Source organism: Theropithecus gelada, chromosome 12 (genome assembly GCF_003255815.1).
Source record: "Theropithecus gelada isolate Dixy chromosome 12, Tgel_1.0, whole genome shotgun sequence".
NCBI lineage: Eukaryota > Metazoa > Chordata > Mammalia > Primates > Cercopithecidae > Theropithecus > Theropithecus gelada.
Window position 1 is genome coordinate 91,574,460 of NC_037680.1, and position 18,318 is coordinate 91,592,777.

At 36.0% G+C, this 18,318-nt stretch overlaps 1 protein-coding gene and 1 long non-coding RNA gene across 2 annotated transcripts in view; one reads left to right on the forward strand and one right to left on the reverse strand.

Annotated features, from left to right (window-relative positions):
- LOC112636209 overlaps positions 1-11,336 on the forward strand; it is a 160,510-nt gene extending 149,174 nt beyond the window's left edge. Inside the window, exon 4 of the long non-coding RNA XR_003122144.1 lies at positions 9,545-11,336. This is a non-coding gene — a long non-coding RNA (uncharacterized LOC112636209). The remainder of the gene's footprint in view (positions 1-9,544) is intronic.
- Positions 1-18,318, reverse strand: part of ABCA12 (ATP binding cassette subfamily A member 12) — a 209,334-nt gene that overhangs the window by 21,035 nt on the left and 169,981 nt on the right. Inside the window, exons 38-44 of the mRNA XM_025404754.1 lie at positions 16,776-16,863; positions 14,563-14,668; positions 6,139-6,193; positions 5,392-5,569; positions 3,783-3,898; positions 2,320-2,479; positions 965-1,218 (exon numbers count right to left, since the gene is read on the reverse strand). Of these exons, the coding sequence (XP_025260539.1) occupies positions 965-1,218; positions 2,320-2,479; positions 3,783-3,898; positions 5,392-5,569; positions 6,139-6,193; positions 14,563-14,668; positions 16,776-16,863 (957 nt within the window). The remainder of the gene's footprint in view (positions 1-964; positions 1,219-2,319; positions 2,480-3,782; positions 3,899-5,391; positions 5,570-6,138; positions 6,194-14,562; positions 14,669-16,775; positions 16,864-18,318) is intronic.

Consider the following 18,318-nt stretch of genomic DNA (forward strand, 5'->3'; position numbering starts at 1 on the left):
ACTTCTTTCTTAAATATGCTCTAATATATTTCTTTATCTCTGCTCTTTTATTTCCTCTCATTATTTACTTAAAATTTTATTTTTCAATAGATGATACATGTCATTAAAATTTAAATGGTACCGAAGAATATACAGTGAAAACTGTTCTCTTCAACCATGTCTCTCTCTCATCAGGAGAGTCACTCACAATTAGAGATAGTCTATGGATATGTCTGCATAAATAATTCTTTTCTGTTTAACTGGAATGGCAATATACTTTACACATAGTTCTGAACCTTGCATTTTTAAATTAGTAAATATTAAAGACACTTCCAAATGTTACATAGAGAACTATATCATTCTTTCTAATGGCTGCTTAATGTTCTATTAGTCCCTAAATGAAGGACGTTTATGCTGTTTCTATTCTTTTGCTATTGGAAATGGTTACTATGATGAATAACTTTAAACATACATAAGTCTGTATATCTGTGAGCATATATGTAAGCATTCCAGAAATGGAATTGCTGGGTCAATTGCATGTGTATTTCTTCTCGTTTATGATGCTGTCTTCACTTTTTCTTAGTTTTCTTTTCCCAAACTCATTGCCAACATGCTCCACACTGAATCCTCTTTCCCCATTTCTGCCTAGAAAGTGTTTTCCATTTTCCCAAACTCAACTCAAAGACTACATCTTTTGTTTATGTACATATTTTCACTTCACCACTGTATCTTAATCTTTTTAAGGTTAACAACTGTGCGTATTTAATTTTATTCCCTCACTCAACAGCAATAGTTGCAGTCACATATTAAGATTTGATACCTATTTACTAGAATAAAATAGTGAATTATGCTAGAATTTTTTTAAAGTTTTTGAGCCAAACATTTCCATATTACCAATGGAAAAGCTTAGACTATTGACTTCTTTCTCAATAGCTTGAATTGAGTTCCGTTTTAGATGTCAAACATATGCTTTCATTACATTTACCTGAGTTTCTTTATCAGGGATTCATTGATTAAGAGTCTCAAGAAAAAAAACATGGTGCCCTGAGAAACCAGAGCCACAAACATTGCACCTAGTTTATCCATCTCAAAGGTTTCATTTGGGTATTCCACTCCATATGCTTTTAAGAAGTCTAGGACCGACTGTTGTTGAGAAAGTTCAATCAAACCGTAGCCAAAACAGAATTGTGGGAAAATCAGGAAAATGCGCTTGAGGGTTTCAGAAATAAGTTCTAAAGTCTGAAATAAGAGAAATAAAAATAAAACTCAGTGTTAAGCTTCCAAAAAGCTGACAAAAATTTAAAAATAGATGTAGACAAATAGTGAAACCTAAAAAGCTTATCTAGATTGACAATTATTGCCCATGTAGGCTGAATTTGCATACAACTATTTAGTATACTAAATGGTGGATGTTTATCACTGAAATACAAGCAGAAAATCATTATGTGAGGCCACCTCTAATGTTGGACCTAATCCTGGAGGCAAAATTATTTCTAGACCTGCCTTTAATCCCAGGAATGTAGGGCTAGCCAGCATGTTGGGGTCTGACACAGGGTATCGTTATGTGCCTGAGGGAGGGAGGTACTTGGTACAGTAAAATTTTGGAACCCAAGATAATCCCTACTTGGAGAGTGACTAAAATGGTGAAATGAGGTAGAAGAAGAGCCAACATGTCTCCAAGAGGGGCAAATAGCTCCTTTTCACATTATTCACACGTGGGCCAACAACTTCCACTTCATGAATTTTCTTCCTTCTCCCAGAGTATGCTTGTCTAGTCCTCAGTTCACTTCATTTCCTCTCTATTCTTTTCTGTTCAATTGCCTGGCACTGTTAGTGCTTCTCTTCTCACTAATCGTAATTGTCAGCTCTGAATGGAAAGTGATGCTTACAATGAAGTAGTCTCCAATACATGATTGAAAGGGGATGAATTAGGTTTTTTCTCTATGAATGTTCAAATGAATCGAAGCTCATAGTCATATAACTAAGTCATTGTCCTTGTCACCACCATACCATAAGAATTTGTTAATGAGGAAGATGTTTAGCTGACCAATGGTTGCGATTTCTGTAGGGCCGCACAATACATCTGATTTCACCTCCATCACCCCATTCAAGCCCTATCAGGTGTCAATAGTTTTGACACTCAGTACATACAATGATAGGCATTAACTTAGATGAGGCCCAAAAAGGATTTTAAAAGCTGTAGTTTCTCCTCTCCCAAATTTAATAGAATCAAATGATATTCTTCTTTTTTATGCAGAATAAATAAAATCTTTCTATCTGGAACATGTTGAAGCTTTTGATAAATTCACTGAAATTTAGCAGACTAATAAGGGACCTTACCGGATCATTAGGCTTTTCCTTGGAAAGAAAGTATACCACTGACAGGGAAACAATGGAATTAATGCCAAAAAATAAGTTGACACAGACATAAGTGATGAAGGCCATTCCTGTTTCATGGAAGAGTCCAGCCAGCAAGTACATCCAAGAAAATGTTGCATACCTGCAGGTTAAAAACACGATGAAATAAAATTATGCCTTGGCCAGGCATGGTGGCTCACACCTGTAATACTAACGCTTTAGGAGGCTGAGGCAGGTGGATCACTTGAGCCCAGGAGTTTGAGACCAGCATGAGCAAAACCCTGTCTCTACAGAAAAATACGAAAATCAGCCGGGCATCGTGGCATGCACCTGTAGTCCTGGTTATTTGGGAGGCTGAGGTGGGAGGATCACCTAAGTCCGGGAGGTCAAACTGTGGTGAGCTGTGATCATGCCATTGCACTCCAGTCTGGGTGACAGAGTGAGATCCCGTCTCAAAAAAGAAATGCCTTAGTTATTCTATTTTACAAAAAATAACAATTTAAATGGGCTTCCAAAGTAAAAATAACCATTAGGGATGAGTTGTCAAGCCTTGTAACTAGATCTCTCTTTCATTCCTTTTTGACAAAAAAATCCAAAGAGTGTTTTTAAAAAACAGAAAAAAGCCTCTTTTAAGAAGCCTTGAGTAGTTCTACATCATTAAAACTACAAATTAATCTCTCCTGAATATGATATTATCCCGCCTAGGCAAGCCTTTTTGGTTGCTCAGAAATATGAGTTTAATCAGTATAAATCTTATAATTTAAAGTTGAGGAAAAGTAATGACACGGTTCAAGTCTAGCTGAGCAGAAAGAGCATGCTTAGAAGCTGGCTAGCCTGTTTTGAGCAAAACCTTGAGCAATTTGGGGGGCAATTAAATAGATCTAGAGACAGAGTTTCTGCATCAGCTACAATTGCTAATTAAGGGTTACTACCATGTATTCAGGGCAGAAAGATTTGTTATGCTAAGCATTGATTATATCAGCCTGTATTACCTATATTAGCTTACTATAGAAACAATATTATGTGTGTCCTTAGACATCTATAAAAAGATAAATATAAATAAATATACATGAATATATATGCATTTTATAATGCTATGTATACTCATATAGTCAATACATAAATTTATACATGTATACATATTTTCTAGTCATTCTAAAGCTTTCGTTTTATGTAAATGAGATCACATATGTAAATTAGAAAGCATGACACTTGGCACCCAATAAATGCTTATTAGTTTTAGGTATTACTATTAATAACATTAATTTTCAAAAGTATTATACTTTACAGTCTATGGACTAGCAAGTGCAATGTATTGTTAGTCTCACTCATGTCAAATGAAACCCCAAGACAGTTGTAATTTAGCTAATGAGATTTAGTCCTATTTGTATCTAGGGGCATTTAATTCTATTAATTCTTCTTTCGTTGCTTAATCAGCAGCTTACCCAAACAGGAGAAGTAGAAGAGATACGGCGCCTAGGTTGTTTTCACTGTAGAATGCAGGTAACTTGAAAATCGCAATGATACCAATTGAAAATGCTACAGGCACCAAGTAGAAAACCTATGGAAATATTTAAAACAATGTTTAATATGTGACAAGCATTTTTCAAAAAAAAAAATCAATAACCCATCTAGTTTAAAACTCCAACAAGTTGACCTAGAAAAATTTGAAGAAATGAATTCTTATTTATGTTCCCATTGCTTGTAACATTCAACTTATTTTACATTGATTTCACTTTAGAATTTGTCTCCTGCAATATGAGGTTAAGCCAATCTCCATCTTTAACAGATATATAAGGAGTCCCTGGTGTTCCTGCCTTAGGCTTTGAGACTTGGGATGGTTCAGTGACAGAGGTTCAGTGAGAAAGATAAGACAGCCAGGTATCTTGGTATTACATTCAGTCCTCAAAGTAGTGATTTTGTTTTGAGTCCTGGAACTCTCAGATGGTTGATTTCTAAAGCTTGGTTATCAGTGTGAACCACTCTGTGCAAAGCAGCAGGGCATCAGGTCCCACATATCCTCATAATCACAGGCATATGAACAAAGAACTTATTATTTTGTTGGCAAGTAGAAATATTAAATGCTGAGGAGTTTGCAGGAAGATGGACACAGTGAAGGTGGTGGTAATTTAATTTGCAGGTCGGGGAGGAGGAATCTCCTAAATTGGAATGAGCTCCAGATATAAGACAACAGAATCCTAAAGTACTAACTAGACCTTCACAGAAGTATGTACTTGAAATTTTCTTAACATTAAAGCTCTTGTTAAGTCCTGAACAGTCATTACTATTCTTTTAGATTTGACTTCTACAACAAACACATTTTAGACCTCACTGGATACATTAACAAAATGGATAATGCAGTTAATTACTCTCCAACCCTTTAAGCCAATGATCTTGACAGCAACTCAGACACTTTCACCATAATCACCAGGCAAATGCATACCCATCCTGGGCTTTTGGCCAACATTGGTATGTTTGGAGTCACGAACAACCATCTGAACTTGGGACCATTTTATGCAAATGAGAGAGCTATCAATGAAATACATTCCTTCTTTTTCCTACTAATCTTCTTTAATGTGTCATTAGCAGGGGCTACTACTTCACATTTTTCACTATTAGTTGATTAAATTTTTATAAGCTTGATTGTTTGGCACAATTAGGTAAGGATATGTTGCTGCTAAGCTTCTATTTCTCCACAGTACTGACAGTAAGACTTCAGCGTGCTTAAAATCACCTGGTGGATCTTTTTAAAAATGCATATTCTCCACACTCCCCTCCTAAGATATGGATTTAACAGATCTGGGGTGGGGCCCAGAAATACACATTTTAAGTGCCCTAGGGAATCTGATCTAGTCCACAGAGATGAGGGCAGGTAGGTTATCTTTCCTCCAACCACTGGATGAAGATAAGCCTGACTCAAGTCATTTTCTCTATTTCCTGTCGTTGTCACAACAATTTGAACAAACTAGAGTAAATAACTCTTGAATAGAAAACTGATGTCTTCTATCCAAATTAATCTTTTATTTCCTGCAACGAATGGCATACGTTACTCACCATGTCATAAATGAAGTTTGTTACCCAGTAGCATGTCACACCAATGCCTGAAATGTGCTGCAACTGTTTGGCTTTGGTTTGATGCTCCCTTACAACATAGGTGACAAAGCTGGCGGTGGTGACAGAGTAGCCCATCAAGATAGACAGTGCCACTAAAATATCGATTAAACTGCTGATTCTAGAGTGAGCAATAGGGAGAGGAAAACACACATAAGTTTTTGGAACTCTTTTCCTCTCAGAAAGATTCATAACCAAAACCATCAACAAAACAGTACAAGAGTTGGCTGTGACACAAATAAGGCATCCTGCAAGGCAGCCAGATAATATCTCCAACGTGACTCCGCCGTGACCCCAGAATAGATGTAGTTCTAGTGCATCGGAATTGACTAGGGATATTTGATAGAAAAACCTCGGTCTCCAGCGGTTACAGAGTCTGTGCAAGGGATGTATCCTTCTTGAGCACAGAAACCATACTTATTTGCTATGCAGGGAAGTTGAAGTGATGTAGCACTTATCACTTGACTTCTAAAAGCAGCAAACGCTGTGAGTCTGCAGTCAACAAGCTCTACTTGGCAAGCCCACTCTACACCCTTGCAGAAACTTCCTTTTATCCCTGTCAGTGACATATTACCAGCCCTTCTAGATTGACATTCATTCAGACACAACTGTGATTTCCAATTACAGCACTTTATACAGAGGCTCAGCCATGTCAAGGAGAAAGTAGTCATGCTAGAGACATCTGCTTACGTGGCTTGTTCTTGGTCTTGCACTCCCGGATAAGGATGGCTATACATGATGATGCCTTAAAGAAGAAACAGTTCTTCTATTAACAGGTATTCAGTTAATCAGAAATACCAATTTTTAGATGAATAATATTCAACACTTTCCTCCTTATAGTATCATCTAAACAATTTTATTTGGGGGACCTTTTTATAAAGGAAAATTATTTTTCCCCTAATCCCATTAATGCCATACGATTGGTGGCACTCACATAAAAAGAGGTTTTTCACATTGTGTTTAGAACCTTTCGGAAGGGAACGAGAATTTATATTTCTTCTTTTTTTTTGAGACGGAGTCTTGCCCAGGCTGGAGTGCAGTGGTGTGATCTCGGTTCACTGCAAGCTCTGCCTCCTGGGTTCAAGCGATTCTCCTGCCTCAGCCTCCTGAGTAGCTGGGACTACAGGTGCCTGGCACCTCACCCGGCTAATGTTTTATTCATTTATTTATTTATTTATTGTATTTTTAGTAGAGACGGGATTTCACTGTGTTAGCCAGGATGGTCTCAATTTCCTGACCTCATGATGTGCTCGCCTTGGCCTCCCAAAGTGCTGGGATTACAGGCGTGAGCCACCGTGCCCCACCCCAAGAATTTATATTTCTTATATTGCATTTCCCTCTAGTGTGTTATATTTAAATAATTATGTTCCATCTTTTCCTTCTATCTGGTCATATATATGTTTGTATTTCAACAGCACTTCAAAAACGTACATTTAAATAAGCAATTCAAAGAGGGACCAATTATTTATATGAGGATCCCTGAAAGAGCAGATAGTTACTTCCTCCATCCCTCTTTAGTGCTGTGTCTGTGGTGGGGAAATAGTATAGCCTGAGCAGACTCCTCCTTCCCCTTTATTGCTTCTAAGATGCTTATTTTTCTAGAGCTCTACCACAGTAGAGCTTGGGAACTTCAGCCATACCCGAGGCCTTTTCACTGAGACATAAATGTCTAAGAGGATTCAGAGATACTAGCTGGCTTCAGAAAAGTGGTCACTTACTTCCAATACAGTCCCAAATTGTGGGGATCTCCCAGTATTGCTTATGCTTGAGTAAAAAGCAAGGCTCTTTTTTTCCCTTCCTTAGGGGACCTTGGTTAGCCAAAGTCAAAAATGAGCTGTCAACAGTTTCCCAAAGGAAAAAAATGTGAAGGTAAAGTATGTACTGCCTGAGTGACTGTGGAAAAGAATGGTAGAGGATGCCATTGAAGATGGCTCCTAAATACTTGTTCCTATAGTGTCATAAACTAAGTGGGAGCTTTCTCACTTACTGTTCATATAGTATTAGCTCATTCTACTAGGATGTTAAGGCCCTTGCGCAGCACTGAATATTATAGATGATTCTAAAGGCAGATTCTCTCAAGTTATGTTTATAATTTTTATTAAGTAGAATGTAACATCTTTTAAAGTTGTGTTCTGCAACTGTTGTATATTAAAGAAAAAATATATAGTTAAACTAACAACAACAACAAAAACCAAGTTGATTTATAATGTTAATCACATCATTGGAGGCATATATTTTTCTTATCTTTTGTATAAATTAAGGGGCCTTTTTATTTATTTATTTTTTTTTTTTTTTGAGACAGAGTCTCGCTCTGTCGCCCAGGCTGGAATGCAGTGGTGTGATCTCAGTTCACTGCAAGCTCTGCCTCCTGGGTTCATGCCATTCTCCTGCCTCAGCCTCCTGAGTAGCTGGGACTACAGGTGCCCGCCACCACGCCCGGCTAATTTTTTGTATTTTTAGTAGAGGCGGGGTTTCACCGTGTTAGCCAGGATGGTCTGGATCTCCTGACCTCGTGATCCGCCCGCCTCAGCCTCCCAAAGTGTTGGGATTTCAGCCATGAGCCACAGCGCCCAGCCTACGGGGCCCTTTTTAACTGAGATTCAGTTTTCCTAGGGGCCCTACTTAAACCCTAATGCTAAATTATTATATAGGCAAGGGAGAACTTTTATTTCTGCTTTGTATTTCAGAATCAAGAAATACTCTATTTCACCAGAGAAATCCTTGCAAATACATTTTACTCCACTATGCAAAATCCTGTGGAACCAGTTTTTTATACGTATTTTTAGCTGAAAGATCAAGGAAATGTGTCACAGTTGGGGACCTATATCATAATTATCTCTGTAGGTTCTACAGCATCCAGCATGATGTCCAAAGTAGAGAGACTGGTCAATAAATGCTTTTAAATGAACTCAAATCTTAAAATTTCAATTAATATTTTTCTCACATATAATACATATTAAAAATAAGACATCTTCTGATGTCTCTACAGTTATAAACCTTAAATTAGATGCTTCCCATGGACCATTGCTTCTAATGCAACAAAGTAAGAATAAACACTGGAGTGGAAGGGGCAATGTGTTAGTATTCTTGAAAAAGAGCCTTGTTGTATAACACTTGTTAAGGAAAACAAGCAAACCTGTATTTTCTGAGAAGAAAGAACAGAATTTTAATGTTATATTAACCACTAGAGGGAACCACATGAATAGAATAGATATTGACATTGCAAAGGAAAGCTAATTAAAAGACTTATTAGCATGTTAGAATTCAAAGAAAATCAATTTTAGTTAAAGTAAAATCCCAATTCATGCAAAATCTAACAAAGATGCCTTCAAACAACTAGTGTGTTGAGGGAGGCAGTGGGAGAATAATTGGGTTGATTGTTAAAACCAGTAATACTATTACAATGGTAGACCTCATATATGCATTAAGAAACAATAAAAGTAAGTTAGGGTGATGCAGCATTTCTTCTTTGAAAGAGATCGGGTTCCTTCCAGAGAGGGTGGAAACTTACCACTTCTGTAAGTTTATTTAAGAAAAATTATTAGAGGCTAGAAGACATACTGTTACTAATATCTATATAACTCAAGCTACATCTTATATTAGTTTTAATTAAACCAGTTTAGGGTCAAAATAAACTTTATGTTTTAGAATTCTTAATTCTTTATACTCTGTAATTTAAAATATAATGTTAGGAGCTACAACAAGCCTGCCGGAGTCTAGAGTGACTCAGATTGCCTTGGTCTAAATAAAGAGCACTAATTACAAAGGAAGCCAGAATACAGTTTTTAAAAAGCTGACCCTTCAAAAGCAGCATTGGTCTCTTGTTCTCTTTATCTTTGCTACATTTTCCCCTAGTTATTTCTATAGTTCTTATACTTTCATTGTCTGTCTCAACAATGAATGTCTTTTGCTCTGAATAAAACACTCTACTGAAAGTACAGTATCCAATAGTATTTCACACCAGGTTACACTAGACCCAATTCACTTTAGTCATCATCTAATTTAATTTACCACTTTTAACTTTGCTCTTTATTGATACTCTAGATCTAAGGACTATCTAGATCTAAAGACTATTCTTCTTGGTTTCTCCTACTAGGAAAATGCCAAAGCAATTGAGAAAAAAAATACTGTTTTCTCTGAAATGAAGACTCTTCAAGATCCTGATGCTGGAATGAGTATTGGACTCTTTGGTCTACTTCTACAGTCACCAGTACATCTGGCACACACTATGATGCCCAACAGTAGAGAGATGAAAGAAATGTAGATGTTGGCATTTCTAAAAGAGATGTTGTATCTTTTATCTTACTTAATAGACTATTAGGCTATAAATCTCAATCTTGGCCAGCAAATGTGTTTGCCAGCTTTTCTTTATTCTTTAAAAAAAATTGTAGGATCAGCATGGAAAAATAATTTGAGCAAGGCTCAAGAAGATGACATGATCTGATAAACAGTAATTGAAATATGTATATGTTTTTAAAGTCTGTTTCAAATTTCAAGCCTTATTTTAAAAACCATGTGAAAGCCTCTTGTGAAACCCAACTGAAGTAGGCATGGCTGAGTTCAGAGGAGCAGTGTAGAGGATTAGAAAAATAAACAGGCAGGAGTGAGACAGCCCTGGATTCAAATCCCACTTCTAGGCCTTAGAGAAATGATATAATAGTAGGGGATAATAATATTCACCCTGAAGACTGCTGTAGGGATCATCAGTATTTCATATAAAGCATGTCATATGGTCAATGCTCAATGAATGGCAATGCTTTTGTCCAGTTATAGAATTTTTTAGTATAAAAGTTTTGTCTTTCAGAAAATTAACAAAGATATTGAGGACCGGAATTCAGCTCTGGATCAAATAGACCTGATATCTACAGAACTTTCCACCCAGAAACAACAGAATGTACATTTTTCTCATCGCCACATGGCACTTACTCTAAAATTGATCACATAATCAGAAGTAAAACACTCCTCAGTAAATTAAAAAGAACTGAAATCATAACAGTCTCTCAGACTACAATGCAATTAGATTAGAACTCAAGATTAGGAAATTCAGTCAAAACCACACAACTACATGGAAATTGAACAACCTTCTCCAGAATGACGCTTGGGTAAATAATGAAATTAAGGCAGAAATCAAGAAGTTCTTTGAAACTAATGAGAAAAAGAGAGAATGTACCAGAATCTCTGGGACGCAGCTAAAATAGTGTTAAGAGGAAAATTTATAGCATTAAATGCCCATATCAAACAGCTAAACATCTAGGTCTCAAGTTAACAACCTAACATCTTAACTAAAATAACTTAGAGAACCAAGAGCAAATAAACCCCAAACCTAGCAGAAGACAAGAAATAACCAAGATCAGAGCTGAACTGAAGGAGACAGACACACAAAAAGACCTTTAAAAAATCAACAAATCCAGGAGCTGTTTTTTGGAAACATTAATTAAATAGACAACTAGCTAGACTAACAAATAAGAAAAGAGAGAAGAATCAAATAAACACAATCAGAAATGATAAGGGGGATATTACCACTGACCCCACAGAAATACAAACAACCATCAGAGAATACTATGAACACTTCTATGCAAATAAACTAGAAAATGTAGAAGAAACGGATAAATTTCTGGACACACATACCCTCCCAAGACTGAACCAGGAAGAAATCGAATCCCTAAATAGACCAATAACAAGTTTTGAAATTGAGGGAGTAATAAAAAACCTACCAACCAAAAAGAGCCCAGGACCAGATGGATTCACAGCTGAATTCTACCAGAGCATAAAGAAGAGCTGATACAATTTCTACTGAAATTATTCCAAACAATTGAAAAGGAGAGACTCCTCCCTAACTAATTCTATGAGGCCAGCATCATCTTGATACCAAAACCTGGCAGAAATACAAAAAAAAAAAAAAAAAAAAAAAAACAGAGGCTGGGTGTGATGGCTCACACCTGTAATCCCAGCACTTTGGGAGCTCAAGGTGGGTAGATCACCTGAAGTCAGGAGTTTGAGACCAGCCTGCCCAACATGGTGAAACCCTGTCTCTAATAAAAATACAAAAAATTAGCCAGGCATGTGGCAGGCACCTGTAATCCCAGCTACTTGGGAGGCTGGGGCAGGAGAATTGCTTAACCACAGAGGCAGAGACTGCAGTGAGCTGAGATTGTGCCACTGCACTCCAGCCTGGGCAACAGAGCGAGACTCTGCCTCAAAAAAAAAAAAAAAAAAAAAAGCTTCAGGCAAACATCCTTGATGAACATCAATGCAAAAATTCTCAATAAAACACTGGTAAACTGAATCCAGTAGCACATCAAAAAGTTTATCCACTACAATCAAATTCGCTTTCATCCCGAGGATGCAAGGTTGGTTCAACATATACAAATCAATAAATATGATTTATCACATAAACAGAACTAAAGACAAAAACTACAAGACTATCTCAATAGACCCAGAGAAGGCATTTGATAAAATTCAACATCCCTTTTGTTAAAAATTCAAACTAGGTATTAAAGGAACATACCTCAAAATAATAAGAGACATATAAAGCAAACCCACAGACAATAATATACTGAATGGGCAAAAGCTGGAAGCATTCCCCCTGAAAACTGGCACAAGACAAGGATATGCTCTCTCACCACTCCTATTCAACATAGTATTGGAAGTTTTGGCCAGAGCAATCAGGCAAGAGAAAGAAATAAAGGTATTCAAATAGGAAGAGAGAAAGTCAAATTATCTTTGTTTGCAGATGACATGATCCTATATCTAGAAAACCCCATTGTCCCAGCCCAAAAGCTTCTTAAGCTAGGATAAGCAGCTTCAGCAAAATCTCAGGAGACAAAATCAATGTGCAAAAATTGCTAGCATTCCTATATACCAACAATAGGCAAGCAGAGAGCCCAATCATGAATGAACTCTCATTCACAATTGCTACAAAAAGAATAAAATACCTAGGAATACAGCTAACAAAGGAAGTGAAGGACCTCTTCAAGAGAACAACAAACCACTGCTCAAAGCAATCAGAGAGAACACAAACAAATGGAAAAACATTCCATGCTCATGGATAGGAAGAATCAATATCATGAAAATGGCCATACTGCCCAAAGTAATTTACAGATTCAATGCTATTCCCATTAAACTACCATTGACATTCTTCACAGAATTAGAAAAAAAATTTTTAAATTCATATGGAACCAAAAAAGAGACGGAATAGCTAAGACAATCCTAAGCAAAAAGAACAAAGCTGGAGGCATCACACTATCCAACTTCAAACTATACTATAAGGCTATAGTAATCAAAAAAGCATGGTACTGATACAAGAACAAACACATAGACCAATAGAACAGAATAGAGAACTCAGAAATAAGACCAACATACCTACAACCATCTGATCTCTGACAAAAACCAACAATGGGGAAAAAGATTCCCTATTTAATAAATGATGCTGGGAGAACTGGCTAGCCATATGCAGAAAATTGAAACTGGACCCATTTCTTACACCGTGTTCAAAAATTAACTCGAGATGGATTAAATACTTAAATGTAAAACCCAAAACTATAAAAACCCTAGAAGAAGATCTAGGCAATACTATTCAGGACATAGGCACAGGCAAAAATTTCATGATGAAAATGCCAAAAACAAAGCAATTGCAACAAAAGCAAAATTTGTCAAATGGGATCTAATTAAACCAAAGAGCTTCTGCACAGAAAAGGAAACTATCATCAGAGTGAACAGACAACCTACCAAATGGGAGAAAAATTTTGCCATCTATCTGTCTGACAAACGTCTAATATCCAGAGTCTATAAAGAACTTAAATTTACTGGGGAGAAAAAAAAAAACATTAAAAAGTGGGCAAAGGACATGAACAGACACTTCTAAAAAGAAGACATACATGCAACCAACAAACATATGAAAAAAAGTTCAACATCACTGATCATTAGGGAAATATAAATCAAAACCACAATGAGATACCATCTCAAAATAGTCAGAATGGCTATTAGTAAAAAGTCAAAAAACAATAGATGCTGGCGAAGTTGCAGAGAAAAAGGAGAGCTTTTACACTGTTGGTAAGAATGTAAATTAGTTCAACCATTGTGGAAGACAGTATGGTGATTCCTCAGGGATCAAGAGGCAGAAATACCATTTCACCCAACAGTCTTATTACTACATATATACCAAAAGAAATATAAATAATTTTGTTATAAAGATACATGCACATGTATGTTCACTGCAGCACTATTCACAATAGCAAAGACATGGAATCAACCTAAATGTCCATCAATGATAGACTGGATAAATAAAATGTGATACATATACATCATGGAATACTATGCAGCCATAAAAAGGAATGGGATCATGTCCTTTGCAGAGAGATGGATGGAGCTGGAAGCCATTATCCTCAAGAAACTAATGTAGGAACAGAAAACCAAACACTGCACATTCTCACGTATAAGTGGGAGCTGAATGGTGAGAACACATGGACACATGGTGGGGAACAATACATACTGGGGCCTGTCAGAGTGCAGAGGATGGAAGGAGGGAGAGCATCAGGAAGAATAGCTAATGGATGCTGGGCTTAATACCTAGGTGATGGGTTGATCTGTGCAGAAAACCAGCATGGCACATATTTACCTATGTAACAAACCTACACATCTGGTACATGTACCCCTGAACTTAAAATAAAAGTTGAAGAAAAATAACAATAAAATAAACAAGTAACCACTAACATATGTCAAAAAAGAAAGAAAGTTTTGTCATCATGTTTAGATTTGTGAACAATATTTGTAAACATTAATTGTTTTTAAAAATTGTTTAGCCTGTAGACAAGCACATCGTTTAAAAATATTTTTCTATGAGCTATATCTACTTGGTTCACAGCAGACATGCACATGAAGTCAGCATTATTATCCTGATTTGATAAATGAGAAAACTAAATTAACCCAAAGTTAAGAGGATTATTCAGAATGTTCCATCTGGCGGTAGTTACTACGTCTAAACTCCTTTTAAAGACCTGTGATTTAGATACCATAAAATACCTGCCATTGTGAAGAAACAGGATATAAAGTGCATTTTTATACGGAGAGTAACAAAAGTTGCAATACAAGACACTTTTGCGTTAGTAACTTTACCATGTCGGGCAGCATCGTATTTTGACATGTTAACTCGCAGAAGGAAATTATTCAGGCTGTTGAGGTAAGCTGGAAGGGAGTGATAGCCTTCTGGATCATACCATACCTATTAAATTCCAAAAGAAGGCAAGATCAATATTGCATTCAAATAAATGAGGCTGTCTTAACATCTGACAGGCTATCTTATTTATATTTAAAATAAGAGCATCAATTTTCCAATAATTTATTTTATCTTGGAAGATTATGTACTGTGCTCTAGAGTATTGACCATAGGCCTATAAATTTCCAATTTGGAAACAGGCAGAAATTGGGAAGAGAGTTGTTCTGTGGACAGCACTAAGTCATTAGTTATTCAGGATCTCTTCTAGGCAAAGCTTGAAATAAACTGGAGAAATCATTATCTACATCCCTGTGGCAGATCCATGGGATTCTGAGACTAGAACTAAAGTAACCTGACTGTCAATAATGGTAATAAAAACTAATAGAATAGACCAAGCTGGAGAAATAAATAAAATACACATACATTGTGTCCTTAGCATAAGATTGAAAACCTTGAAATTCCTCCACTAATTTATTTTTTATTTTTTACTTATTTATTTATTTATTTATTTATTTGGAGACGGCGTCTCGCTTTGTCGCCCAGGCTTGAGTGAAGTGGCGCGATCTCGGCTCACTGCAAGCTCCGCCTCCCGGGTTCACGCCATTCTCCTGCACAGCCTCCAAGTAGCTGGGGCTACAGGCGCCCACCACTGCATCCGGCTTTTTTTTTTTTTTTTTTTTTTGGTATTTGTATTTTTAGTAGAGACGGGGTTTCGCCATGTTAGCCAGGATGGTCTCGATATCCTGACCTCATGATCCGCCCACCTCGGCCTCCCAAGGTGCTGGGATTACAGGCGTGAGCCACCGCACCAGGCTTCCTCCACTAATTTTTGATTCCGAATTATAACCTACAAAACGGGGTGTGATTTTACATACTATGTCAAAAATAGATTTAATATACTGATGAACCTCAATTCAAGAAATCGAATTAATAATTCAAAGTGGCACAGTTGATTTGGAGAGAAATGATTTTATATTAGAAATTCCCATGTTTATGCAAAAATATTTACTCTGTGTGTGGAGAGAGAAGAGAGGAAGAAACGGAAGGCACTGAAATCCCCAGCACCACTATTTACTTTCTATATGATTTACTGTAAAAATCAGCTAAAATAGGCTCAGTAATATTTATCACACAGGGATGCTGTGAGGAGAAAATTAGGTAGTTTGTGTAAAAGATGATACTAGTGGTTGGCACATAATAGTCACGAAATGGACATTAGTTTCCGCACTTTCCCAAAGACTGTGTATGTCTCTTACTACCAGATGAGAAATATGTGAAGACAACTTTAAATCCCTATGAGTACCATTGATCACATAGGTAAGAATATGCGTTTTATCCCGTGACTCTATCTCATTTTAGGTATAATCTAAAAGGAAAAATATGTGAGCAGAATTATTTATCTCCATTAAATTCAGTTAAGTTTCCAGGTTCTTTAAGAAGCAAAGGTAAACAACATGCATTTTCATTCTCTAAACAGTTATGACATATATACTATTGAAAAGTGCAGGTCATAAATACATAGTGTTACCTCTGAAGGAAGTACATCCCTTAAACCATCACACAGATTGAGAAATAAGAATTGCCAGCCTCCAGAACGCCTTTTCCCTGACCCTCTATGTCCTTCCAAATCCTAATACCCTCCCTTTCCCCTAAACAAATGGTTGAGTTTTGCCTATAAACTCTCAAAGTTTACAGTAAATGTAATCATAGTCAATGTATTCCTTTTTGTCTTTTCTTTTCCTTATTGATAATGTTTGGGAGATTTAACTTCCTTGTTATATGGAGCTGAGTTCTTTCATGTCCATTGCTGAAAGTTTTATTGAATGAATATGAAACAGTTTATTTCTATATTCTGCATGTAGGTATTTTGGGTTGCGTTTTTGGCTATTATGAGAAATGCTACTATGTATACACATGTGTACATGTGTCCTGATGCTAATGTGTACATGTTTCCCTATGGCACATACACAGAATTGGAACCACTGTGCCCTGGGTTATGCACAATGCCAAATCGATTGTACCCATGTTTTGTTTTCACTTCATGAAAATGCTTAAACACATCAATTTCACTTCCTCATTTGTATGACATTCCAGAAAAAAGATCAAAATTTACCTTGGCAAGTGTTCTATTGGCAGGGACTCCTGTTATATCAAAACGAAGGTCTTTTGTCAAAGGCAGCCCAAAACTCCAACCTCCATATCTACAGAGAGTAATAAAAATGTATCTTTGGTTTAGTGGAGAAAATCTTCTTAAATAGATCTAAAATACTTAACAAGGAGCTCAACATTTTTTTTCTGTTAGGAACACATTTACAGTATAAAATGAATACTACCTGACAAATATTTTACATTTTTATCAATTATTTTTATCATGTTTCAGTCTCAAGTGTACATTATAACTAGAGGCAATAAGTTCTTCTAAACAATTGCATATGTGTAGTAGTCATCCTGAAAATGAGTGACATATAATGTAATCAAGTTCTCCATCTTAACTGACCCATGCACTATCTCAAATATCTTAATATTTTAGTACTCAAATATTCCTTTTAGATAATTAATACTGAAGTGATATAATATCAGTTCATATCTTTTTTCAAATGGCTCAATTTCTTCTATATAACAAATTTTCCCCTATATTGTCCCCAGATATTATACATACATTTTTTTCCCTGAATATTTGAGGGCAAGTTGGGTCTATTTAACTGCTTGTCAATTCATGGTATAAAAATGAAAAGTTGACTTTTAAAATGCAAGTAGTAATTTTAAGAATAGGTTAATTTAACTGCCTACCAAATTAAGGTCAGATTAAATAAATAATGGTGCAATCACACTAGAATAATCTTGTGACTATCATCCTAAATGTAATGCTATAGAGCTATATATTTTTGACATGCAAATAACATCATAGTATGTCATTCACTTTTTTTAAAGGCAGATTTTAAGATAGTTGGTTTATAATAAACCCACTTTGTTAAAAATATTTACATGTATATCTGTGACAAGGAAACTTCTGGAAGGATATACACCAAAATATCAATAGTGCTTATATCTGTGTGGAGAAATAATATTCCTTTTCTTCTTTTTGCTTATCTGTAGTTTCTAATTATTTTTTACAATGAATATTAATCATGGATATATATTGAGAAACAAAAGAGGGAAGAGATGAAAGAAAGAAGAAAATGGCAGCAATTGAAGGCCTACCAACTTTGTGTCTATGATAAATGCTTAGGTGGCTTAAGTACAAGCTCATTTCCTTGCTACACATGAACAACACATTTTGTCCACATGCAGATATCACACTCTTAAGTTTTGAGATATTCATATTGGAACTGAGGCCAGTTGTCATCAAAAGTCATGCCTTAAGCCTCTCCAAGTTGGTATAAGCCAGTCAATAACTTCTCTTTGACTTCAAGGAAAAACAAATGTACAAATTTAACATTACATTTTTGAGGCCTAAAATAACCAATGGTTTTCAGTTTGCTCAAATAAATCTTAATTTAGAGTCATTATTTACATTTCAATATATAAGGTTGTTTAAATAAAACTGAGAATTTAACCATGTAAAATGTAAACAATAGAAATTTATATCTATTGTCTCTAGTTTAGAAGGCAGCTACCATTAAAATTAGAAAGCAATTAAATAGGTTATAAACAGA